General features: G+C 46.6%; 2 protein-coding genes across 4 annotated transcripts in view; one reads left to right on the top strand and one right to left on the bottom strand.

Annotated features, from left to right (window-relative positions):
* The first annotated feature begins 2,536 nt into the window (after positions 1-2,536).
* Positions 2,537-18,866, top strand: Muc20 (mucin 20, cell surface associated). Of its 2 annotated transcripts, XM_074073388.1 has the most exons (5): positions 2,537-2,679; positions 5,729-7,165; positions 8,404-10,038; positions 16,340-16,431; positions 18,534-18,866. In XM_074073388.1, the coding sequence occupies exons 1-5, from the start codon at positions 2,607-2,609 to the stop codon at positions 18,600-18,602; spliced, it is 3,306 nt and encodes a 1,101-aa protein (XP_073929489.1). In that variant the 5' UTR covers positions 2,537-2,606; the 3' UTR covers positions 18,603-18,866. The 2 variants fall into 2 exon arrangements, with proteins under 2 accessions (XP_073929489.1, XP_073929490.1); XM_074073389.1 differs by lacking the exon at positions 8,404-10,038.
* Positions 18,867-20,254: 1,388 nt separating this feature from the next.
* The window catches only part of Muc4 (mucin 4, cell surface associated), a 55,808-nt gene continuing 50,181 nt past the window's right edge, over positions 20,255-25,881 (bottom strand). For both annotated transcript variants that reach the window (XM_074073386.1, XM_074073387.1), the window contains 5 exons: positions 25,727-25,800; positions 24,407-24,471; positions 24,087-24,319; positions 21,966-22,128; positions 20,255-20,844 (listed from right to left, as the gene is read on the bottom strand). In XM_074073386.1, coding sequence (XP_073929487.1) covers positions 20,649-20,844; positions 21,966-22,128; positions 24,087-24,319; positions 24,407-24,471; positions 25,727-25,800 — 731 coding nt within the window. In that variant the 3' untranslated portion in view covers positions 20,255-20,648. The remainder of the gene's footprint in view (positions 20,845-21,965; positions 22,129-24,086; positions 24,320-24,406; positions 24,472-25,726; positions 25,801-25,881) is intronic.

The following is a 25,881-nucleotide window of genomic DNA, read 5'->3' on the forward strand; positions in this document are numbered from 1 at the left end:
TAGAAACACGAATAAAGTCAATTAAGACCTTTAAACTCAATTATAATTTGTCTTTTTTTTTTTTGGTGGAGGGGAAGTGGTACTGGAGTTTGAACTCAGGGTCTCAAGCTTGCTAGGCAGGTGCTCTACCACTTGAGCCACTCTTCCAGTCCGTAATTTGTCTTTTGACAGTAAAAGCCCCCAAAGCCTACAAAGTCCTTTATCATCTGCCCCCTACCACTTTAGTGTCCCCTACACCCCAACTGGGGTGGTTCCAGCTTCACTAGCTTTTTGGTGTTTGCTGAACTTGTTGCTGCCTAGGCCTCTAGATCCTTCTCTAGCAGATCCCATTGCCTGACATATTTCTTTTCAGGGCTCCACTTGGCAGCTTCCTTCCCTCCTCTCACCATGCTGTTTAATACTGTAACCTGCATTACCCTACCAGTGCCCACGATTATTCTCCCCTGGCTTTCCTTTTTTCCATATATTCACTAATTTATTGTGCTTTCTGTTGGCCATCTCTTCAGTGGGAAGTTAGTTCCATGACAGCAGGGATCTGCTCTATCAATGGTGTATCCCAAGTGCCTGGAATGGGGCCTGACAGGTAGTAGGCACTCTGTCTATGCTTGTTAAATTAGTGAAACTAGCCTCTTTGCTCATACAGGTGAGAGCCGAGTTTGACTGAAGAAATGCTCCAAGAACATTCTGGATAAACTTGTTAAGGTCCCCAGGACCAACAATCTCCCTCCAGGTTTAGAAGTGCCCCAGATGCAGAAGAAACTGGCCCAGACTTCCTTCTCAGGGGTTCCTTATCTCCTCATTTGCAAGAGGCTGTTGATTATCTCAGTGATAAAGGAAAAAGGAAATGGAGTGGAGGAGTCCCTGGTAGGGTAAAAGAGGTATTCACCTGAATGCTTGTTAGCAGATTAAGCCAGGTCTAGGGACCTACCTGCTCCAGGAATGAGGAAACCCCTCGCCTAGCCCAGATGGGGTGGGGTGGGAGAGGTAAGGGAGGTGGCCGAGAGGAGCTGCATTCTTGCTGGGTTTCTCCCTCACCTTCTCTTGGGTGAGCCTTGCACTGGATCACCACTCCGAGACAGGATCTCTGAGTCCAGGCCCCAGCCTCCTCTCCCCACCCAAAACCTTCCACAGGGAGTCCATTCTCCCAGTTTATAGAGTGAAGAGTTGAGTTTGAGTGGAAGGATGAAAGGGGCTCAGTCTACAGACTAATAGTGTCCTTGGAACTAAGGCCCCAATGTCATGTTGTCCCCACATGGACCCCTTCCACCTCTTCTGGGAGAGTCTTCCTCTTCCATGCCCTAGGAGGACGACTCAATCCTGGCAGCACAGCCTTTCATTTCAATATGGGGTAAAGTTCTAGAAGACAATGACACATACGTAATACAGAATCCCAGACTGCAGGGCTAAGAAAACCTTGTGGCTCTTAATGACTGAGGCCCAGAGAGAATAAGTGACTTGTCCAAGATCACACAGCTCCCAGGGCCACCCTTAGGGAAAAAGTTGGAAAAAGAACCTGGAGATCTGATCTAGTTTTCAATTTCTTCCCCGCTCTGCCTGAGCTTTGTGATTCCTCCACCCCAGCGTTGCTTTCATCAGAACGTTCTTCCCTAAAGATACTTGTCTATCCATTCCTTGTAGCTATAACAGCTCATGTCCTTGGCCCCTTGAGGGAGAAAATTCTCTATGGAAATATCCTTCACACTTCACTCCCCTTCTGTGCACTGATTCCCTGAGTGTCCCTAAGTCATCACCCTTACCTGTCCCCTCCTCTCAGGTCCTGGGACTCAGATGAGCATGCTTACCCTCTCCATCCTGGTACCTCCAGCCTAGGTGGGGACATGGTCCCAGCTTTACTTGGATGCAGTGCCACAGGATGTTGGGGACAGAAGGATATTAGAGATTAGAGTCCTGCCCCACCTTGGGGAGCTGTCTCCTTGAGCTCTCAGACGCTGAGTCTTCTCTCCTTGCTTGAGGATCAGAGCGAATGTCAGAGCTTACTCTCCTTTACCAAGAAGCTAAGATACATGGTTTATTTTTTGTTTTTGTTTTTGTTTTTGTTTTTTTGATGAGCACTAACTGTGTAGCGGGCACTGTGTGAGAGTTTTACAACCTCACATAGTCCTTACAACATCATCCTGCTGAGGTAGAGACATTATGCCTATTTTATAGATCAGGGAGTTGAGGTTCAGAAAGGTTCTCTAATTTGCCCTAGATTCTAGAGTTGATAAGGTCTAGGATCAGGAATGAAACCCAGCTCTGTCCATGAAACCCAAACCCAGCATGGGTAAACACCATCTCCCACAACCTCTCCAGCTGCAGAACTGAGGGGGTAAATATAAGCATGGAAATGATTCTGTATCTTTAAATCAGCCTTCAGATAGGAGAGGTCACTGGGCAAGGGGGGCAGGAAGGTAGCTTGCTCACAGCCCTGACCTGCCAGATCTAACCCTGCACATTTGTGTTCACCTGTTGCATCCTGGAAACTACCTAGTCACACCTAGGCAGGTGGCCCGCCCCTCTCTCTGGGTTAAGGAAGCAGAAAAAGACCGTGGTGAGAGAGGCAGTGGGCAGGTCTGTGGGCCAGTGGTGGCCACAGCCCAGCTAGGATGGGCTCTGTCTGGGGCCTCGCTCTGCTTCTTTTCTTCTGCTGGGAGGCTGGGGTCTCTGGGAGCTCTACAGGTAAGGGGGTGAGAGGGACTCTGTGGGCTTCCCCCTGGCAGGACTCTGGGTGTGAGTTTCAACATAGGCAACCCTTCTGGGCCAGGGTAGGCTCTTTCATTAATGACAATTAACCACAGGCTGTATGTGAACTATGGCTATTGTCAGTAATGAGCTTAAGCATGTGTGACACTACAGCCACCTTTGAGGCTCTCAGAGCTTGTCTTTAGTGCAGGTGGCAGTGTAAGTGGGGTGAGGGGTGGGGAGGTGGCAGCTGCTTATAATTCTGCCTAAAGCTGAAGAATGTGGCTTAACAAGATTCAGGTTCCTCCAAGTTTGTTGCCTAGCCTGGACTTCCTTCCAAATATGGCTTTTTGTTTGGAAAGTCCAACGACAAATGGCTCAGACCAGGGAGATTCTGAGAGACAGAGCTTTGTAATGAAAGAAGGGTGTTCACATTGATCTGTCACTAACAGGAACTGTGCCAAACTCATTGTTATATATATTTTAAAAATAGACTTTTTAAAGAGCAGTGTTAGGTTCGTAGTAAAATTGAGCAGAACGTACAGAGAATTGCCATATTTACCCTGTCCCCACCACATACAACCTTCCTGTTCTCCACATCTCCCACCAGAGTGGCACACTGGTTACATTTTATGACCCCACAAGGACACATCATTGCCATACATTCTCCTTCTTAACCCTCCTACTAACCCTATGCAGTAGGTACTAGTCTTACTGTCACCGCCACCCCTTTAAAGGCAAGAAAACCAAGGCTTATGGGGATTAAATCATCTATCCACAGATCCAGTGTTTGAGGCCAGTGCTTAACCACTTGTCCACACTGCCTCCTGCATGTGCTCACAGTGGACCTCACTTGTGTTGCATTTTCCATTCAGTGAATGGAAACCAGTGAGTTTAATTCTTGCAATCTCATGAAATAGATGCCCATAGCTCCACTTTACAGATGACAAAATGCCAGCTTGGAGCCTGGAGACTTGGCCAGGGTGACAGGATTGGTACACAGCAGAGTAAGGAGCAGAAATGGGGGCTCAAACCAGGCTCCAATGTCCCAGAGTGTGGCAACATTGTAGAGGCGGGGAGGGATGGATTCTCTGAACTAGGAGGCTCAGAAACACAGCTCAGGCTTGGCAGTGGGGAGGAGAAAGTGTTTGAAGAAGGTGATTAGCGGTTCCTGCAGAAGCAAGAGCTGTGCGCACAGCTGGGTTGCCCATGGCCCACTGCTGTGCATGCCAAATGCCCACTGTGTTAAGTAGGGTGTGTGCTTTCAAATGATATTTTGAGAGGATACAATGGGGAAGATGCTTCCTAATTCCTTGATGGCTTTGAGGATTGGAGCTTTCCCTTTTCCTCTTCCTTTGGTTCTCACTGTGTTGGCAGGATGGGTAAAGTGAAGACATGAGTCTGGGAGAGACCTAGTGGCTAGCCTAGCCAGTAGGAGGTAGGCTCAGGGCTGGCACCAGTAGATCAGTGAGCTAGTGGACAGCAGACCTAGAACAGCAACCTGTTCTCTTGACTCCTACTCTATCATTCAATGAGGCCCACAGGAGGATCAGCTTGGGCCCTGGGGCCCTGTCCTGACACCCAGCGTGGAGGTCCTAGGTTTCTTTTGTGCTCTTGGGCTGTGTGTACACCAGTGGATCTCAGTAAAGACCATCATAAACCCTCAGAAGGTCAAAAGGGGGTGCATAGTTTGATCCTCTTTCTTCCAAGAGTAGGGTTACTAGACAAAATACAAGGCATCCAGTTAAATTTGAATTTGGAAAAATGACTTTTTTTTAAGTGTATGTCTCAACTAGTGCATGAAAAATACCTGTACTAATATTTATTCACTCTCTCCTACATCTAAAAAAATTGTCATCAAAGCATGCTGGATGTCTCTCCATTCTTCCAACTTCAGGGAACAATTATTCAACCCAGGTCACCCGCTCTACAGGAAAGTGCCAGCAGAGTTTCTCTAATGCTTAAGTTTTCTGCCTCACCAGCTTCCTGAGACATGTGGAGAAGACTGAGTCCACCACTTCTGTGGTTCTGGGGTCCATCAAGTAGTGCTCAGGTCCATACTCAGGAGAGCATTGGCAAGGAGAATAAGCTCTCTTTTCCCTGGCTGCGGTACCAGGGACTCCGCCTGTCACCTGGTTTTCTTAGCAGCACACTCCAAACTCATGCTTCCCCAGTCTCCCCACCCCCAACCCCAGTCAGCTCTATAGCCAAAACCATAGCTGGGAATGGTACCTCATGCCTACCAGCAACTCATGAGACATACATACAGGTTCAAAGTCACAGGTTGACCTGGGCTAAATAAAACATGAGACTAAATCTAAAAGATAACTAAAACAAAAAAGGCTGGAGGTATGGCTCAAGTGGTAGAGTGCCTGCCTAGCAAAAGCCAGACACTCGGTTCAAACCCCAGTACTGCAAAATAAATTTGAAAAAAAAAAAAAGGAAAACCACAGATCCTTCTTGTATATTAAGAAAATACTTCCAAAGGGACACATTTGTTGAATGAGAAAAGTATCCCCAGGAAAGTGACAAGACTCTTTTAGAAAGTCCTGAGAGTCTGGTCCTTGCTCTGACATTCTTGCCTCACTTGCACCTCTGCCTACTTTGCACCACTGACAGTAGATGCAGCTGCTCACACTGCATCTGAAGGCCACAGCAACACAATCGGCTGGGATTTTGGGGCTGGCTGGCCTCACGTAAGTTGCCAGGGTTTCAGAGTACACTGGTCAGGCCATCCTCGATTTGGTGACTGCCATACAAGCCTGGGCTTCCCAGTACTACCTTCTATTTTCTCGTTTTTTTGTCTTGTTTTGTTTTGTTTTTTGGTGGCACTGGGGTTTGAACTTGGGGCCTTGTGCTTGCTAGGCAGATGCTCAACCACTTGAGCCACTCCACCAGCTCCTTCTTTCTCATCTGTATAGATGGAAAGTGGGGTAACAATGATCCCTCCTATCTTCCCCATAGTGCTTAGGGCATAAACACAAGAGTGCATATGAGGTCACCCATTGGAACACATAGCTCACCAAGTTGGTCTTACCCAACACAGGCCCCAGCACCAGTGGACCAGTCCTTTTGGTGACAGCAAACAACACAGAAGTGCCTGTCATGACTCAAAGGGTCAGGACAAGATCAGAGGGAACATCCCAGACTACTGACCTTGCTAAGTCCTCAGGGCTAAGCCATATTTCTATGCAGGCTCCAACTCCAAGCACAGAGATCATTTCTAAGACCTTAATCCCAGAAAGCATCACATCAGAAGCAGAGCCCCAGGAGACCCTGGCCATGGTCCCTGCAGCAGAGACTGGGGAAACCCCAATCATTTCTCCTGCAGCAGAGAATAAGGGGACTCTGACCACTTCCCCTGCACCACAGACGAGAGAGACCCCAACTACTTCCCCCTCAGCAGAGACCACCTCCCTCACAAAGATAATAAATTCCAACTTCATGGGTGACATTATCAACCCTATGGACACTCATGACACAAGAGGCAGTCCCAAGGGATCTGGAACTAGCACAGTTGGGACTAGTATAGGCAGTGATCCCACAGAAGTCACCTTTGACACCCTTCCTACTGAGGACAGCTCTGAAGAGGCAAGGAGGATCGTGATAGACCTCTTGACACTGGCACACACCTTCACGGAAACTGAAAGCCTATTCTCAGACAGCAGCTACCCTTCTAAGAGCTCAGTTCCTGTCCTCAGCACTTCTCAGGCCCTGTCACCTGCTGTTCCTATTCCACCAAAGATTTTAATGACCTATCATACCACCCACATTGAGATTAGCAATTACAGTTTAACAGAAATAGAAATAGAGGCCATCATCACTGGGACCTCAGACACAGATCACAGCCCAACCGAAGTGACAGCCTTGTCCACCTCTGAGACATCAGCTTTGTCCCCCTCCAGAGAGGCAGACTCACACATCTCCAAGACCACAGCCTTTGCTGATGCCTTATCAATAGCCAGTGCCAAAGAGCCAGCTATCCCAGCTACCACCTTTGAAGATACGCTTTCCACCAGTGACACCACAGAGAGAAAAACAACAGCAACCAAGGCTTCTACCCTGAGTGAATCGTTGGTGACTGTTAGCAGGAATCCCTTGGAAGAAACCTTAGCTCTCTCTGTTGAGATCCCAAGCCATGCTGAGATGTCAAGTGTGCTTACAGGCTCCACAGAGGCTGGGTCAGCAGTGGGCAAAGTGACTTCTTTAGCTGGTCCCTCAGCTTCAACCTCCAGCCCCTCAGAAGTAGCTCCCATCAAGAACTTCACCTACTCAGAGACTTTTGACACAGACAGTACAACCATTGGGTCCTTCCCCATCAGCAGACGCCTTCCTCCTTCTGTCCACCTGACTTCAGCCAACAGTAGCAGAGACAGAAACATCACCTTAGCCAAGGCCACAACCTCACCCAGGACCCCGATGAAGCCCCCAACATCTACACCCACCACTGCTTGGGTAAAACAGACCACAGGAGTTAGTGTAGGTAAGTGACTCCCCCTTGTGTGATCTTTGTGGAGTTGGGATTTGGAGTCTCCAGGTTGTCTGCATGCTTGAGGTGCTGGGAGGAAAGAAGGATTTGAGGGCCTGGGTTGTATTGTCTCACTGATGTTGTCTCTTTATCATCTTCAAGTGGTTCTTGAAAAGTCAGCAATAAGTGAGTTAGGGTGGTATATGAAAAGAGTGTGAGACTGGAAGTTGGAGAAGTGGTTGACTTTTTGGCCCTGCCTTAATAACCTGAGTGACCTTGGAGCAGTCCCTAATCCTCTTGAGTCCTCAATTTCTCCACCTGCAGCTGGGAGGCAGGGACTGCATTGGATGAGCAGTGAAGTCCTTTCTAGCTCTGACCTTCTGTGAAGGGAACTGTTGAGAAGCTACTGTGTATCAGGCAAGGCCTGAGATTTTATTTAAGACATGGCCCTCAAGCCTTAAAGCCAGCCTCTAGTCTAGCCATAGGCACCCAGAGAAGCAGTGTGTGGGCATCTGGCCCAAACTGTTGCTGTCTGAGCAGCCATGAATGTGTGGCTCTCTAGATTTACTGGGTTTTGTGTCTCAGGGACTTTGTATAAATGAATAAATTAAATAAATAGAACAAACAAAAAGAATAAATAAATGAACAGACAAACAAATGAATGGGACCAATTCTGGGAGCTCAGTGCATATCTGAGACAACAGAAACTTCTCAGAGGAGACATCCATTGTCAGTTTTGTCTTGAGATCCCAACTGTTAATTGGCCTATGGTCTTCAGTTCTTTTTTCTGTCACTCTGTCCTTGTGCCTTGTTCCTGAGTATCTTCATGTTGCCCCACCCTTTTTGGCAGAGGAAATAAAATATTAACCATTGGCTAGTGATGTAGCTCAGTGATAAATTGCTTGCCTAGACTTCTGCTTCTCTGTCCACCCTTGAAGGTGATGTAGCCACACAGGTTGCATGTGACTACTACAGGCACACAAATTGGCTGACATTCTAGGGCTAATTGGACACAAGTTGGTTTCAAGGGCTTCATAGGATGCTGGTGAGGGCATCCCCAGCTCCATAGCTGCCACAGGGTCTGCCTGGGATTCCCAGTACTACCTTCTTCTTCCTCATTTGTATAAATGGAAAGTGGGGTTTCTGTGATCTCTCCCATCCTCACCATAGTGCCCAGGGCATAAATGCAAGAGTTCATATGCGATCAGTGCTTTGGAACTCATGGCTGACCAAGTTGGTTTTACCCAACACAGGCCCCAGCACCAGTAGACCATTCCCTTTGGTGACAACAAGCAACACAGAAGTACCTGCCATGACTCAAGGGATCAGGACAAGATCAGAGGGAACATTCCAGACCACTGACCTTGCTGAGTCCTCAGTGCTAAGCCATGCTTCTATGCAAACTCTAATTTACAGCACTGAGACAGTTTCTAAGACATTAATCCCATCAGGTACCCCATCAGAAGCAGAGATCCTGGAGACCACGACCATGGCCCCTACAGCAGAGACTGGGGGGACACTGACCAAGTCTCCTATGTCAGAGACCTTGGAGAACATGACTATTTTTCCTGGAAGAGAGACCTTGGGGACACTGTCCACTTCTGCAGCAGAGACTGGGGGGTTCCTGACCACTTCCCCTGAACCAGAGACGCATGGGACTCCAACCACCTCTACTGCAGTAGCAGCCAGAGGGACCCCAACTACTTCCCTTGCAACAGAAATTAGGGATTTCCTGTCCACTTCCCTTACATCAGAAGATGAGGGGACCCAAACCATTTTCTCTGCATCAGAGACTGAGGGGACCCCAACTTCTTTCCCTGCATCAGGGACCTTGGGCACCCTGACTACTTCCTCCACAGCAGAGACCACATCCCTCTCAAAGATAATAACTTCCAACCTCACCATTGACATTATCACAAGAGGCAGCCCCACAGGACATGGAACTAGCACAGTTAGGACTGGTACAGGCAGCAATTCCACAGAAGTCATGTTTGACACCCTTCCTACCAGGGTAAGCACTGAAGAGACAAAGAAGATCATGGTAGACCAATTGACACAGGCACATACTTCCAAGGAAGCTGAGAGCCTGTCCTCAGAGAGCAGCTCCTCTTCTAACAGCTTGGCTCCAGCCCTCACAACTTCACAGGCCCTGTCACCTGACATTTGGATTCCAGTTAAGACCTTAGTGGCCTACAGCACCGCCCACATAGAGCCTACCAATTACAGCACGGAAATAGAAACAGCTTCCCCCACCTTTAGGACCTCAGACACAGATCAAAGGTCAACAGAAGGAGTGACAGCATTGTCCACCTCTGAGACATCAGCTTTGCCCCCCTCCACAGAAGCAAAATCACACATCCCCAAGGCCACAGCCTTTGCTGATGCTTCAGAGTCAGCTTCCCCAGCTACCACCCTTGAAGCCACACTTCCCACCAGTTGCACCACAGAGAGAAAAACAACAGCAACCAAGGCCTCTACCCACAGTGGAGCATTGGGGACAGTTACCAGCAACCCCTTTAAAGAAACCTCAGACCCTTCTGTTGAGACCTCAAGCCACGCTGAAGTGTCAGGCTCAACAGAGGCTGGGTCAGCAGTGGGCAAAGTGACTTCTTTAGCTGGTCCCTCAGCTTCAACCTCCAGCCCCTCAGAAGTAGCTCCCATCGAGAACTTCACCTACTCAGTGACTTTTGACACAGACAGTACAACCATTGGGTCCTTCCCCATCAGCAGACGCCTTCCTCCTTCTGTCCACCCGACTTTAGCCAACAGTAGCAGAGACAGAAACATCACCTCAGCCAAAGCCACAACCTCACCCAGGACCCCGATGAAGCCCCCAACATCTATGCCCACCACTGCTTCTGTAAAACAGACCACAGGAGTTAGTGCAAGTAAGTGACTCCCCCTTGTGTGATCTTCGCGGGGTTGGGATTTGGAGTCTCCAGGATTTCTGCATGCTTGAGTGTTGGAAGGAAGGAAGGAAGGATCTGAGGGCCTGGGTTGTACCATCTCACTGATATTGTCTCTTTATCATCTTCAAGTGGTTCTTGAAAAGTCAGCAATAAGTGAGTTAGGGTGGTATATGAAAAGAGTGTGAGAGTGGAAGTTGGAGAAGTGGTTGATTTTTTGGCTCTGTCTTTACAACCTGAGTGACCTTAGAGCAGTCCCTAATCCTCTTGAGTCTTCAATTTCTCCACCTGCAGCTGGGAGGTGAGGATTGCATTGGATGAGCAGTGAAGTCCTTTCCAGCTCTGACCTTCTGTGAAAGCAACTGTTGAGAAGCTACTGTGCATCAGGCAAGGCCTGAGATTTTATTTAAGACATGGCCCTCAAGCCTTGAAGCCAGCCTCTAGTCTAGCCATAGGCACCCAGAGAAGCAGTGTGTGGGCATCTGGCCCAAATTGCTATTTTTTGAGCAGCAGGGACCCTCATGAAAGTGAGGCTTTCTAAATGTATTTGCTGTGTGTTAGCCCAGACTTTAAATAATCAAATAAAAAAAAGAACAAGTAAATTGTGCAAATTGTGAGTGTTCAAAGCTATGTGTCTGAGACAGCAGATACTTCTCAGGGGAGACATCCATTGTCAGAGATTCCTTGGTATGTCCAGATCCTGATGACCAACAGCAACTGCCTTCCCTTCCTGTCACTTTGTGTTTGTGTGAGATACCTGACATAATCAACTCAAGGGAGGAAGGATTTATTTTGGCACATGGTTTCATAGGCCTTGGCTCCATTGATTCTGAGCCTATCATGAGGCCAAACATCATGGCAGAAGCAGCATGTGGCTGAGGCTACTCACCTCATGGTGGACAGGAAGCAGAGATTGAGGAAGGGACTAAGGACCAGTATAACCTTCAAAGGCATGTCTTTAATGACCCACTGCCTCCTACTAGACCCTAGCTCCTGAAGTTTACAAAACCTTCAAATAGTGCCAACAACTGGAATCCAGCATTTAACACATGAATCTGTGGGGGCCATTTCATATTCAAACCCTAACAGAGGGGAAGGCAGTTCCTGAGTATGCACCCTGAGACAACTTACCCTATTCAATTATCAAATCCTGTAAACCTGCACATCATCAAGTTTCCTTGCTCCAACCACCAGGCATGAAAGTAGTTAGTGCTGGGTCAGGGAGCCCAGGGGGAATTTCTCCAGAGCATAAATGGTTCTGGTGGCTGTTGGGGACTGACCCAGAGAATCCCAGGCCTGAGGCTGGCTAGTTGTGAGCAAAAAGCCTCTTTGCTGGCTCATCAAAACTTGTTACCAAACCAAATTTGTTTTTCCACATTGGAGAAGGCTAATGACTCAAGGACAAGTTTTTGGAGCAAGGAAAAAGATTTACTTGGAAAGCCAGAAAACCAAAGATGGGAGTCTATTGCCAAGAGAGACCACTTAGTTACTCAGGTATACAAAAGGGCTTTTATAGGGAGGGGAAGGAGAAGGAAGGAGGTAATAGGAAGAAAAGAATTGATGTCTGGAAATTTCTAAGTATCACTCTAGTGACCTGGAATAGGATGTTGTCTTAGTTACTCTTATTTTGGGGCCTTTAGTCTTGAAGAGAAGGAGAGAGATAAGGTAAGTTAAATCAATGACATATTATAGTTCCCGACAAAACATTTCTTGAATATGTCTATATGCAGAGTTGAACAGAAATATGATCCAGAGGTTAAAATACTAAAGAAGAAGATTTAATATGAAGGCATAGAAGTCAAGCATTTTTATCTGTTTTAATTGTCCATCAGACATCTGCAGATCCAAGTGAGGAGTCAGTGCTTTTAGCAAAAGTGGCTTTCGAATCCCTGAAAAGTAACACATATAGCCATTGTTATCATAACCCACACATCAGAGGTGTTATCAGGAAAGTATCCCAAGCATATGCTTATTTCTGTCGGTGAGATGAGTCTCCTGTAAGCAACAAATTGTTGGATCTTCTTTTTTAATCCATTTTGTCAAACGGTGTCTTTTGATGGGTGAATTAAGTCCATTAACATTAAGCGTTAGTACTGATAGGTATGTGGTGATTCCTGCCATTTAGTTGTCTTAGTTGTTTGAAGGTTTGATTGTGTGTACCTAACTTGATGTTACTCTCTACTGTCTTGCTTTTTCTTATCCTGTGGTTTGGTGCTGCCTGCCTTTTCATGGTTAAGTTGGGTGTCACTTTCTGTATGCAGGATCCCTTGAAGAATCTTTTGTAATGGTGGCTTTGTGGTCACATATTGTTTTAGTTTCTGCTTATCATGGAAGACTTTTATTGCTCCATCTATTTAGAATGATAGCTTTGCTGGGTAGAGTATCCTGGGGTTGAAGTTATTTTCATTCAGTGCCCGGAAGATCTCACCCCACGCTCTTCTTGCTTTTAATGTTTCTGTTGAGAAGTCTGCTGTGATTTTGATGGGTTTACCTTTGTATGTTACTTGTTTTTTCTCTCTTACAGCCTTCAATATTCTTTCCTTAGTTTCTGAACTTGTTGTTTTAATGATGATATGTCGTGGAGTAGTTCTATTTTGATCTGGTCTGTTTGGTGTCCTGGAGACCTCTTGCATCTGTATGGGAATATCTTTCTCTAGATTTGGGAAATTTTCCGTTATTATTTTGTTGAATATATTATGCATTCTCTTCGCTTGCACCTCTTCTCCTTCTTCGATGCCCATGATTCTCAAGTTTGGTCTTTTGATGGAGTCAGTGAGTTCTTGCATTTTCTTTTCACAGGTCTTGAGTTGTTTAATTAATAGTTCTTCGGTTTTTCCTTTAATTAACATTTCATCTTCAAGTTCTGAGATTCTGTCTTCTGTTTGTTCTATTCTGCTGGATTGGCCTTATGTTTTGTTTTGCAGTTCTGTTTTGTTCTTTTTTCTGAGGCTTTCCATATCCTGGCAGTTTTCTTCTTTATTGTTGTCTATTTTTGTCCTGAGTTAGATCCATGTATATTACCCTATACCAAGATTAACTCAAAATGGATCAAGGATCTTAATATCAGACCACAAACTCTTAAGTTGATACAAGAAAGAGTAGGAAATACTCTGGAGTTAGTAGGTATAGGTAAGAACTTTCTCAATGAAACCCCAGCAGCACAGAAACTAAGAGATAGCATAGATAAATGGGACCTCATAAAACTAAAAAGCTCTGTTCATCAAAAGAAATGGTCTCTAAACTGAAGAGAACACCCACAGAGTGGGAGAAAATATTTGCCAACTATACATCAGACAAAGGACTGATAACCAGAATATACAGGGAACTTAAAAAACTAAATTCTCCCAAAACTAATGAACCAATAAAGAAATGGGCACGTGAACTAAACAGAACTTTCTCAAAAGAAGAAATTCAAATGGCCAGAAAACACATGAAAAAATGCTCACCATCTCTAGCAATAAAGGAAATGCAAATTAAAACCACGCTAAGATTCCACCTCACCCCTGTTAGAATAGCCATCATCAGCAACACCACCAACAACAGCTGTTGGCAAGGATGCGGGGAAAAAGGAACCCTCTTACACTGTTGGTGGGAATGTAAACTAGTACAACCACTCTGGAAAAAAATTTGGAGGCTACTTAAAAAGCTGGACATCGATCTACCATTTGATCCAGCAATACCACTCTTGGGGATATACCCAAAAGACTGTTACTCCAGAGGCACCTGCACATCCATGTTTATTGCGGCACTATTCACAATAGCCAAGTTATGGAAACAGCCAAGATGCCCCACCACTGACGAATGGATTAAGAAAATGTGGTATCTATACACAATGGAATTTTATGCAGCCATGAAGAAGAACAAAATGTTATCATTCGCTGGTAAATGGATGGAATTGGAGAACATCATTCTGAGTGAGGTTAGCCTGGCCCAAAAGACCAAAAATCGAATGTTCTCCCTCATATGTGGACATTAGATCAAGGGTAAACAAAACAAGGGGATTGGACTTGTGCACATGATAAAAGCGAGAGCACACAAGGGAGGGGTGAGGATAGGTAAGACACCTAAAACACTAGCTAGCATTTGTTGCCCTGAACACAGAGAAACTAAAGCAGATACCTTAAAGCAACTGAGGCCAATAGGAAAAGGGGACCAGGTACTAGAGAAAAGGTTAGATCAAAAAGAATTAACCTAGAAGGTAACACCCACGCACAGGAAATCAATGTGAGTCAATGCCCTGTATAGCTATCCTTATCTCAACCAGCAAAAACCCTTGTTCCTTCCTATTATTGCTTATACTCTCTCTACAACAAAATTAGAAATAAGGGCAAAATAGTTTCTGCTGGGTATCGAGGGGTTGGGGGGGAGAGGGATGGGGCGGAGTGGGTGGTAAGGGAGGGGGTGGGGGCAGGGGGGAGAAATGAACCAAGCCTTGTATGCACATATGAATAATAAAAGAAAAATGAAAAAAAAAAAAAAAGGAAAGTATCCCGGTTAGGTTGATCACACTCTCTTTCCTCTCCTCAAAATTAGTGATTTTTAAAGTCAATTGAAAGCAAGTGAAGCTAGAGGCTTTATTGAGGTTTCTCTTTGGCTAGCTTGGCTGCAGTTGAATGTTCTCTCTGATGCCTGCAGGGTACTGTGAGCTTTGCATACACTGTCTCCTCTAATTTATCCTCCAAAACAACCTCAGGCGGTGGATAGCACTACTCCATATGACAGGTGAAGAAACAGATTTAGGGATGGTAACTAAATTGTTCTAGAAAGATGGCAATGGGATTTAAGTGGAAGTCTATTTGATTCCAAAACTCATAGTCTTCTTATTGTATTTTTATTTTTAAAAGCTTAATTTATTAACATGTTTCTATTTTAAAAGACTTTTCTTTATCGTTTGTTGATTTGATAGCACATTCCCATGAAGGCAAGTCCTCCTTTTTTATGAAAGTGGAGCATATGACAACTCAGATCTCTGCAATAGTTACTTTTTTTTGCAGGGGGAAGGAAATGCTTTCGTTTATTTCATATTTTAAGGTCATATTTGTGACCTCATATTTTGTCTCTAGATTTTATTCTTAGTGGGTTTTTTTTTTCATTTTGGTAAGAACAGTTAACATGAAATCTACCTCTTAATAGATGGGGGCGGGGAACTGGGGTTTGAACTCATGGTTTTGCACTTGCAAACTGCTTCAGCCACACCTCCAGTCTCTTCTACTCTGATTATTTTGGAGATGGAGGTCTTATAAACTGTTTGCCTGGGCTGGCCTTTAACCATGATCATCCTGACCTCCACCTCCCAAGTAGCTAGTATTATAGGCGTGAGCCCCTGGTGCCTGGCTCTCATAACAGATTTCTAAGTGCACAGAGATTGTGCAGCAGTTTTCTAGAACTTACTCCTCTTACACAGCTAAAATTTTATCCCCATTGATTAGTAACTCTCTGTTCCCTCCTTCTATTCCAGAAAGCTATTTTAAAAAAAAAATAACTGCTCAATATTCCATTCTGTTTTCCATTATTTATTTGTTTGTTTATTTACTTGGTGGTACTGGGGTTTGAACTTAGGGCCTGGTTCTTACTAGGCAAATTCCCTCCCACTTGAGCCATGCCTCCCAACCTCCCATTTATTTAATTAACCTGCTATGGGTGAACACTAAGGTTGTTTCTAGTATTTTGTTATGACAAACAATGCTGCAGTAAATTGTACATTTCTCACATGTATATTTTTGTAGGATAAACTAGAAGCACAACTGTTATATCAATTCTAATAGTATTGTGATAGGAAGCAATGACTACAAGGTGCCATGGAGAGAGGACTCAAAGAAGGACAGCACTTTCTTGCAGGGCTGCTGAGCCAGGATGGCTGGATTGGAAGACCTCTTCACCCTGCACCATCGTACAGCTGGAAGAATTGGCCAAGGGCATCCCTCATAGTGCCAGCCTCTCTCCAGCACTCTCCCTGGTTGAACTCTTCCCCAACTGCCCCAGTGTAGGAGCTCCAGTTCTTGAGAGCATTCTAGATCCACTTCCAGTTCTCCTTCCTCACCTTTCCCTTTTTGCTTTTCCAGATGTGCATAGTGCCCTAAGCTATCATATCTTTCGCTCTGGAGGAGAGGACACTGCAGTGGGGACATTTACCCCAGGAGGGAATTCTCATTTCTCCTTGTATAGCAAGTGTGTCAACACAGGCACATTTCCATGTGGGAGTGCACACATGTGTGAGGAAGGTGGCCGAAGGTGGAGCTGACTTGACTGTATTGTCAATCTTCCTTCTATTCTCAACCTTTAGGTGGAGATGGAGGTTTTCTCCTTGTGCGGCTGAGCGTGGCCTCTCCAGAAGACCTCACTGAGCCCAGACTGGCGGAGAGGCTGATGAAACAGGTAACTGGGCACCTTCCAGGTCAGGAGAACAAAGCGAGAGGTTCTCAAGGATCACAGGGAACATCTTTCAAATGCAGAGCAACTGCTACACGCACAAAGTCTGCTTTTTTTTTTTTTCTTTTTTGTCTCCCCCTTTAGTTATTTTGAAGATAGGGTCTCACTTTTTGCTGGGATGACAGAAGCACCACTGCACCCAGTTTTTTGTTTTGTTTTGTTTTTTGAGATGGGATCTCGCAAACTTTTTTACCCAGACTGGCCTGGAACTGTGATCCTCCAAATTTCAGCCTCCCGTGAAGCTTGGGATGATAAGGTGTGTGCCACCATGCCCAGCTGTTTGTTGAAGTGAGGTCTGTGAACTTTTTGCTCAGGCTGACCTGAACGATGATCCTCCTGATCTCAGCATTTCAGGAAGCGAGGGGGTCTACTTTCTTACAGAGTGTTAGGAGCCAAATCTAAGGCTTCCTGTCTGGCTTTGCTTCTGCCCGGCTCCTCTGAGTTCTTCATTCTCCTCTGCAATATTAACAAATTCTTCCCTTAGCCCCAAGCTTTTCAGGTCCTAGGAAGTGCAGACCTTCTGGCCTCTGAGGGAAAGGTCAATGACATTGATGAGCAGTTAATCAGGACTCTTGACTGCAGAGTAATTTACATGGAAAAGGCAAAGTCTAAGAAACCTACCAGTGGCTCTTCCAGCTTCAGTGATGGCTGAGGCCAGCAGCTTGCTGCGATTCTGTGGACTTTCTCTTTCTCAGGCCTGATCCCCATTCTTCTTAGCCTTTCTTCATATGTATGGAAGGGTAGCTGTGAGCTATGACTCATCAAGTACTTCCTTTTCCCAAAATCTGCAGATCATCCAGAAAAGGACTGCAACAGCCACCATGACTGTCAGCCCAATTTGTACCACATAGATGGGGACGGACAGGCCCCAGACAAAATAGGGGAGCTTAGTAGAAAAATCCCAATGGATATAAACTCTAGGTTGGGAGCAAGATTGGGATATATTTCTATAACGACTTGGGGAAATTCTCTTAAAACCAGACTGTTCAGCAGAGTTTTCAGTGGTGAAATTCTAGGATTCTTGGTGCTGGTGTGAACCATGGGAAGGCTAGACTGGGTCGGCTTGGTATAGATTTCACTGGTCTAGCTCGGTATAAATTTCACAAAGGAGGAGATGGAGTACGAGGTAGTGGGAAGTGTCTAGGCTCTGCCCACAGTGCCACCAGTGAGGACAGATCCAGTGCATACTCTAAAGTGGACTGCCTCTTCCGCAGTACCCCACCAATGCCTCAAACTTGCATCTAGCATCTTTCATAGTTAATGGGGGCGGGGAGATAACCAATGGACATCATGTATACACTACTGCAAATGGGCTTTCCTGCCTCTTTGCCACTGGGTCACCTGCTTCAGAGTCAAAGTCCTGACTGCAACAGCCATTCAGCTAAGCTCAGCTCTTATGCCCACAAGTTGTTTCCAGGGGATGGGAAGAGGGAACAGATAGTTGGGTCTTGAGTGGACGTCATCAGGACTGTCCAGGGAGGATCTCCTCCAAACCTATATCAGGTGTAGAGGTTTGAAGTGGGTCAGCCGATAAATGACGAACACCTCTGCTCATGACGACCAAAGTCGAAAGTCTGAATCATAGTGGAAGAGGGAGGCAACTTCTCATACGGGTGTAGACCTGAGCCCCCAAACTGGAACAATTTCAGGGCTCAGGAAGAAACTGGGGAGCTCAAAAGCAGTTTAGACAGTTGATGTGCAGGAAGCTGGCCATGTAGGTTGGGCGTCAGTTCCTGTTGGGGGCTGGCCTATCCTGTGGGGTTCAGGGTTCAGAGGCATAGAGAGCTTCAGAGTGGGTAGATCTGGCCGTGAACTCTAGTTCCTACCTCTTGGGTAAGTTAACCCATATTGCCTTCATTCCTTATAAATGAGGAAACTAGCACCTGCTTCACAGGCTCCTATGAGGTTTAAATGAAGTGCGTGAAGCACTTCGCCCATGTTTATCACATGGGGGTGACCTCTCCCACTGTCCTTTCCTGTTTTTGGCCAACAATGAGCTCGTGAGCCAGAAGAGCTGGGCACACCACCTGCCTCTTTTTCCTCTCCAGCTCCGCTATGAACTGCGCATCCACGTGCCACTTGTCCAGGTCTCCTTACTGCGTGTCAAGAGGGTCTAAATACCAGCTGTGACCAGGCATGGCCTGAGTGCCAAAGGAGGGACAGTGCTGCCTAAGGCCTGGGTCTCCTCCACCGTACTGTTCCTGTGCTGAGGTGCCCAGAAGGTTCCTGTGAAGGTTGGCTGCTCCACGTTAGACGTGGCCACAGGACCCTGGCTCACTTATGCCTACGTGTATGTGTGGGGAGGGGGAGTTAGGGAACCAGAGGTGTCCTTTACTTCCCCTGGCCCGTGAGATTCAATAAAGAGAGGCCTAATCACCCAACTGTGTACTTTTCTTTTGCACTGAAGTTATACTCATTATAACCCAGAGGTCATCTATGTGACCATATGTTTTTCAAATTTTTAAATGAAAAGAAAGTTTGACTTTGCTAGCAAAAAGGGTAAATTAGTCAGGCGCCAGTGGCTCACACGTGCAATCCGAGCTACCAGGAGGTTGAGATCAGGAAGATTGAGGTTTGAGACTTGCCCAGGCACACCCAACGTAAAAAAGGACTGGTGGTGTAACTCAAGGGCTACAGCCACTTGAGCAAATGTGAGGCCCTGAGTTCAAACCCAAGTAACCACAAAAAAAAAAAAAAAAAGCGTGTGTGTGTAGGGGGGGTAATTAAAACAGTGAGATATTACCTTTTGTCTGTCAAATAGGTAAAGACTTATTTTAAAATGTTAATATCCATACAGATGAGGGTGTGAACTTTTTTTGGTGGTACTGCATTTGAACTCAGGGCTTTATGCTTGCTAGACAAACCCTCTACCACTTGAGCCACACCCCAGCCCTTTTTGCTGTGGTTATTTTGGTGATAGTCTTGCTGTTTGCCCAGGTCAGCCTGGGCCCAGGTTGTCCTTTTTTAAGCTCCCTGCCTTAGCTGGGACGGCCTGTGTGCCACTGCACATAGCCTTTGGTTGAATTTCCTGCAGTCCTCTTGATCGCAGTCGCCCAAGTAGTTAGGGTTACAGGCGTGAGCCTGGCGTGAACATTCTTAGCGTGAATGAAAGTAGTGCAGACTTCCTGGAGGTCAACTTGACCATTTACCAAAGTCCCTTCAACCCAGCAATTTCATTTCCAGTTAATCTTGAGAAAATGGTGAAGAATCTGTACAGAACTACTAAGAAACTAGAAGGGTTTACTGAGTTCACAGTTTTGGAGGCTTCAAGTCTGAGATTGGATGACCTCATTTGTTGGGCCCATAATGAGGGCTCCCTTGGCTGGATCAAAACATGGCACAGAAACAGAAAGGGAACCAGCTGCATGCAGAAGGGCCACAGGCATGGGGTGGCCTTGCATTAGAAAAACCCACTCTCATCGGAACCAAGGATGGGGCCATTTGAGCAATCCATCAGTCTCTTCCAAGGGTTATGCCTCGTGACCGCACACGAACCTTTGGGGACAAACCACATCCAAAGCCTTGCAACCTGCATTGGGCTGGGTGAAGAACATGGCATGGAAGGAGGAAGCAAGGAACCAAGTCAGGACTGTGGCAACTGAGGCTTCCCAGTATGGAAGAACTGAGAGCCGGGTCAGGACGGGGTACAGCCCACCCTGCTCCTCCCCCTGCCTAACACATGACACCTAGGCCTCCTGATGGCTGGGAAAACCCTGTTCCTCACCCTTCAGCCTCCAGAAGGAAAATGGGAATGGAATCCATGGTTTGGAGACACAAGGACAGACTTTATTTAAATAGACTTTAATCACAAGTAAACCAGAGAGTTTTGTATGTGAAAACATTTTAGTTAAGGTAGAGCCAATCACCTAATTAACAACCCGTGTGTGTGTGTGTGTGTGTGTGTGTGTGTGTGTGTCCTGCCCATCCAGGCCAGTGTCCTCCTTCACATCCATTTCTGTTTTTGGTCTTCATGGCCTTTCCTATGCACATGGATCTACTAACAAGGTCTTGTCTTAATTCCCATCATTCATTGTTCTTGAAGAATCCCAAATCACTTTTCCCCACCTTTCCCTTTCTAGTCTCCCCAAAGCCATGGCACCTGAAGGGTGGGGTGAGGGCACGGGTCCTGAGGTATGGAGGCCACAGCTGGGCTGGAGGAGGCCTCAGGATTCTGAGTCTAGAGGGTAAGAGTACTTGGCCCCAGTGAAGCCCCAGAAGTGCAGGACCACAAACGCCACAATCCCCAGCAGCAACAGGGCGCCCAGAGCCCCAAAGAGGATCCCGAAGAACGCGCCAAGTTTCATACTCAGGTGCTCACAGCGCTCGCCCCAGGACGTGTAGATGGAGAAGTTTGCACAGCTGCAGACAGAAAGAGGGAGAGTCAGAGGCAGGGAGGCCAGGCTCAGCCTCTGAAGTTCTCTGCTGGGGCCAGGGCAGGTTGTCCAGCACAGGTGGGTCTCCACTGGAGAGAGGGCCTAGTGAAACCTGTGGATGACTGAAGCAAGACCACTGGGCAAAGCAGGGAGGTGTGGTCCTTTATAACCTGAGTGTGAGCTGGGTGCGGTGGCTCACGCCTGTAATCCTAGCTACTTGGGAAGCAGAGATCAGAAGGCTACAGGTTGGAGGGCAGAACAGGCAAAAAGTCCAAGACCCCATCTCAGTCAAGAAAAAGCTGATATGGTGGCGCACACCTGTCATCCCAGCAACTGAGGGGAACATAAATACAAGAACCACAGTCCAGCATAAAAGCGAGACCCTATGTCAAAAATAACTAAAGCAAAAAAGGCTGGGAGCCAAGGCTAAGTGGTAGAGTGCCTGCCTAGCAAGTGCAAGGCCCTCAGTTTAAAAAACAAACAAATGAACAAAAACGTAGAAACCAGGGGTGTGAATAGCTCCACGTGGACCGCCCGGAAGGCTCATGCAACAGGAGCACGCATGGGGACCACAAAGTCACCCCACCCCCGCCCCCCAACTCCAACCAGGGGTCTTGGAGGATCTGGAGCCCAGGGCACTCGGAGACAGGCACCAGGGTGGTGCTGCCACCTTGATGCACTGTCCTTATGGGAGCCACTGCTTCTGTACAAGGGGACAGAAGGTGCCAGTTTCTGACAGTGTGCTTATGGAGGAGCAGGGCTGGCCCCAGACACCGCAGGATGGGTTCCATTCTCACAAGGGACCCTCAGTGTCACTCTCAGGAAGCACAGTCAGGTAGAAGAGTTTGCTACTTAACTTCCTTATCATCTCCAGAATGGCCAAACATGGCACGAACTTGTGGCTAGCTTGAGTGTCGGTGTAATATAGCATCTTTTTCCTCCACAAAGGGTCTTCTTCCCCATTGCCCCTTTCCCCTGCTCCCTTTCTCTCTGATCACACAAGGAGTCTTCCCTATTTCAGGGATGGCACCATGGCATTTCCTAGCTCCTTGCAGTGTCTTGCCCAGCATGGATTCCCGAGCACCTCCCGCCTGAGGCCCTACACACCTGCAGCGGGGCCCATTGGGCAGGTGCTGGCACTGGCCTCCGTGGTGACAGTAGCTCTCACTACATGGGGACACGCAGGTGAAGCCGCTCTGGGGGCTGTAGACCAGACGGTAGCCCCTGTAGCCATTGCATCTGAAGTAAGTCTCCAGCGTGCTAACGTTCACTGTCAAGTAGAACACAGATTTACACGGAGGGCAACCAAGTAAAAGAAATTCAAGCCTTTTCAACCAAGAGTTCCCTTTTCAGGCGTTTTTCCTGAGAAATCATTAGAAGAGTGCACAAATACACACAGCTGTGGATATTCAGATCCATGTGGCTGAAAACATGAACTATGTTTAAGCAGAGGAGGGGTCTTAGTAAATAAGTTACTATGTACACTTACCAACAGAATGACAGTTTCCAAAGTATGGAAAACTCATTAATGAAGAAAATAAGCTTTGAAGTTGCCAGACCTGAGTTGAAATTCAAACTCTACTACAAATTAGTTCATGATTTAGGGAAAATTTCCTGACTTTTTCAGTCTCAGTGTCCTTATCTTTAAAACAAATTATAAAATAGCAGTTATCTTGCTGCTAGATTTAAATACGATACTGTATGCAGAGTACACAGTACAGTGTCTGCCACACAGCACTGAAAAAGGGGAACCTTTATCACAACTTATTTAAAATATACTATAAAACACTATATTCAAACATATCATTATAAAATAATATGTCACATGAAATATGTACACAATATATGAGGGAATACATTCACAATTATTTAATGAGGAGGCCATCAAATGTTAGGTACGACTTGATTCCTTGATAAATGTGGGAAGGTCCCTAAGGCACAACAGAAAATTCAGAAGGATGTGTACAAAGCACTATTGTCTCCGGATTGAGATTACAGCTTCTTTTTCCCTCTCTGCTTTTTCTTAACTTAAGATTCCTAAAGTTTCTGCAATAAACCTATTATGCTTGTATAATAAAAATTGTGGGTTTTTATTAATGAACATCCCAGTCAGAGTTGGATTGCTGTTCCCTTAGTGCCATCCATTCCCCCCGTGACTCCCCACCCAACATGCAGTAGTTCTGAGGGATTTCACCTTCTCACCCCAAGAGGAAGGAGGCATATATTGGATTCTAGAAGCAGCATTTTCCTGATCCTGGACACAAGTAGGACAACAGTTTCTGTTGTACTGTGAGTGGTCACCGTTCTATTCTCTGCCCCATTCCAGAAAACAGGGTGGGGGCTGGTGGAGTGGCTCAAGTGGTAGAGTGCCTGCCTAGCAAGCCTGAGGCCCTGAGTTCAAACCCCAGTGCCACCAAAAACAAAAAAAGCCATAAACAGAAAACAGGGTGGGCTATTCTTTTCTCTCTGTTATTCCCAGTTCAGGAAGACCAGATGCTGCCAGAGCTGAATGGAGCCTCAGAAATCCCATGTCATTTTCTCCACAGGAGTGTTGAGGCCTGGCTCGGGGAAGGTGCTTAGTAGGAGGAAGGGTATCTCTGTCACTGGCCAGTCTCCAGCCTTACCTTAAGATCCTCCAGCTGGAAGGAAAAGGAAAAAGTGAAGGAGAGGTCCTTGAGTGTGTTAAAGTGTAATGACAGTTTAGGAAAACCACAAGCAGCTGGGTATGGTGGTACACGCCTATAATCCCAGTTATTCTGCCCAGAGGCAGAGATAGGAGGATTATGGTCCAAGGCTAGCTCAGGAAAAAGTGGGAAGCCCTAAAAAAAAGCAAAAGGACTTGAGGGCATGGCTCAAGTGGTAGAGCACTTGCTAATAAAGCATGAGGCTCTGAGTTCAACCCCCCAGTGCTGCCAGAGAGAGAGAGAGAGACACCATGAGCAAAATTAGCTGCAATGGTCAGACAGGCCATGGTTGGAGTAATTGCTGTGTGAAACCACCTATGTGGGTGTGTCAGGATCCTTTGTGCCTCTGCTCCGAATCCAAAATTTCTCTCAGTTACAAACAGCAACACTAAATTAGTCTGCTTCCTATTAGTCTGTGGACTTCCACAGCACACTTTTCCATCATGGGTCTGCCTGGCCTGAAGATCTGAGACAGGCTCCCTCTAGTCACTTGCCTCCCCCTCCCCTAATTGTCCTGTACTTTCCCCAAAACACAGTGACTCACAAGCCATCTCATCGCGCACATCTCTCCTTGAGATGGGGTGGAAGTTCACGTTGTTCCTGGGCCCTGGGCTCCTCTTCTGCCTCCCTGTCAGAGCCTGGCGGAAGGCCTCCACCACGGCCTGATGCAGCTGATTGTTCAGGAAGTAGATGACTGGGCCCCAAGGGCGGTACTGGAACTCGGAGGTGACTAACCAGTGTTGAATGAAACTTCCTGAGGCCATTGCTGTTTGAGAGCTGTGTGGGAAGGAGACAGTAAGGGTTAAGGAGTAGGCGTAGAAGATGGAGGGAGGGCGGGGGGCACACAGGGACAGTCTCACTTACATTAGTTGCACTTGGCTATTCTGGAGAAAGGCCGGCACATCTAGGGTGTCCAGTCTGTATGCCACCTGGGACAGATGGGGGAGAGGGAAGGGTGGGGTGATGGTGAGGCTCAGACCAGAAGACCCCTTCCACTGTCATCATCCCTGTCTGGTTTCACCTGTGAACATGAACCCAGGACCCTGAAACATTTCTCACCACCTCTGCTCCCCCAATCTCCTGCCTAGGCCAGTGATTGGTGTGGGTCCTTGCTTGATCAATCCTTTTTGGCAAGCAAAGGACGTGACATTCTTTCTGCCTCTCATTACAGGGAGAGGACCTGAACTGAATGACCCCTATCTCGCTTCTGATCCCTCCTCATTCCCTTCCCTCATGCGTACCAAACACGAGTTGTTTAGCCAGACCTTGGGATGGTCAGGTTGCAGGCGTCAGGGTGACTTAGGAACAGCTTGTACCCAGTCAGGTGCAGGAGACAAACATCAACAGATTTTACCATTTGGAGTGTGGAGTGACTTGTAAAAGTATTAGTAATTGTAATAATAATTTTTCAATGCTTGTATTTCAGGCACCACGCTAAGTTCTTTACATACATTCTAATTTAAACCTTGACACATACCTAGTTGACATAGGTAATATTATCAGCCCTTTTAATACAAATAGCCACTAAATAGTTTGTGTAATATGATCAAAGTACATCATGTGACTGTGTGGCAATGTCATAATGAAACACTTTATTATGTAAAATTTAATATATGTGCATAAAAAGTAAAGAATAAAAATAGTTTGACCATTTCACCTGCTTTGTTAAGGGTAGGCAGGGATTTGAAACCCCAGTTTACTCAACACCTGGAATGCTTTGCCTGTGACTGAAGGGTGGGCAGGGTATAGAGGCCAAAAGGTGCCCCATTTCCCTCTGGGAAGTTGGGGTGGAGGTGATATGCCTCTTTGTGATTCTTCCATGTGACATGCCAAGAGTACAGGTCTTTAAAAAAATTTTTTGGTGGTACTGGGACTTGAACTCAGGGCCTCATGCTTGCTAGGCAGGCATTCTACCACTTGGGCCAAGAGTATAGGTCTCAAAGGGCATTCAGAGTGAGGAGCTGGGGTGACTTGGCCCCCTAGCTTGCTCATAGCAAGCTGATGATTCTAACGTGTCTGGGGTCTCTAGCCTAAGGTTGCCTGACTTCCCAAGTCTCTGACCTCCCCTAAGCAAGAGGCTCTAGCCCCTTCTGGCGATTGAAGCTGGAGGGATGCACAAGTGATGACCCAACCCTACAAAGATTCAAGTCCCCCCCTCCCCGGAGCCTGGCATGTGGCACTCACCGAGGCGTTCACATCAGCTTCTGAGGCATTCTCGCTTTCCCTGAGTGACAGCTGGATGACTCTTAAGGGAAGCTCTGCAGATAGAAGAAGATTTATTACCACATCTCATGTTTATCAGACTTATCCAAGATGTCTGCTGGCCAGTCTAGGGAGAC

Source organism: Castor canadensis, chromosome 5, assembly GCF_047511655.1.
Source record: "Castor canadensis chromosome 5, mCasCan1.hap1v2, whole genome shotgun sequence".
NCBI lineage: Eukaryota > Metazoa > Chordata > Mammalia > Rodentia > Castoridae > Castor > Castor canadensis.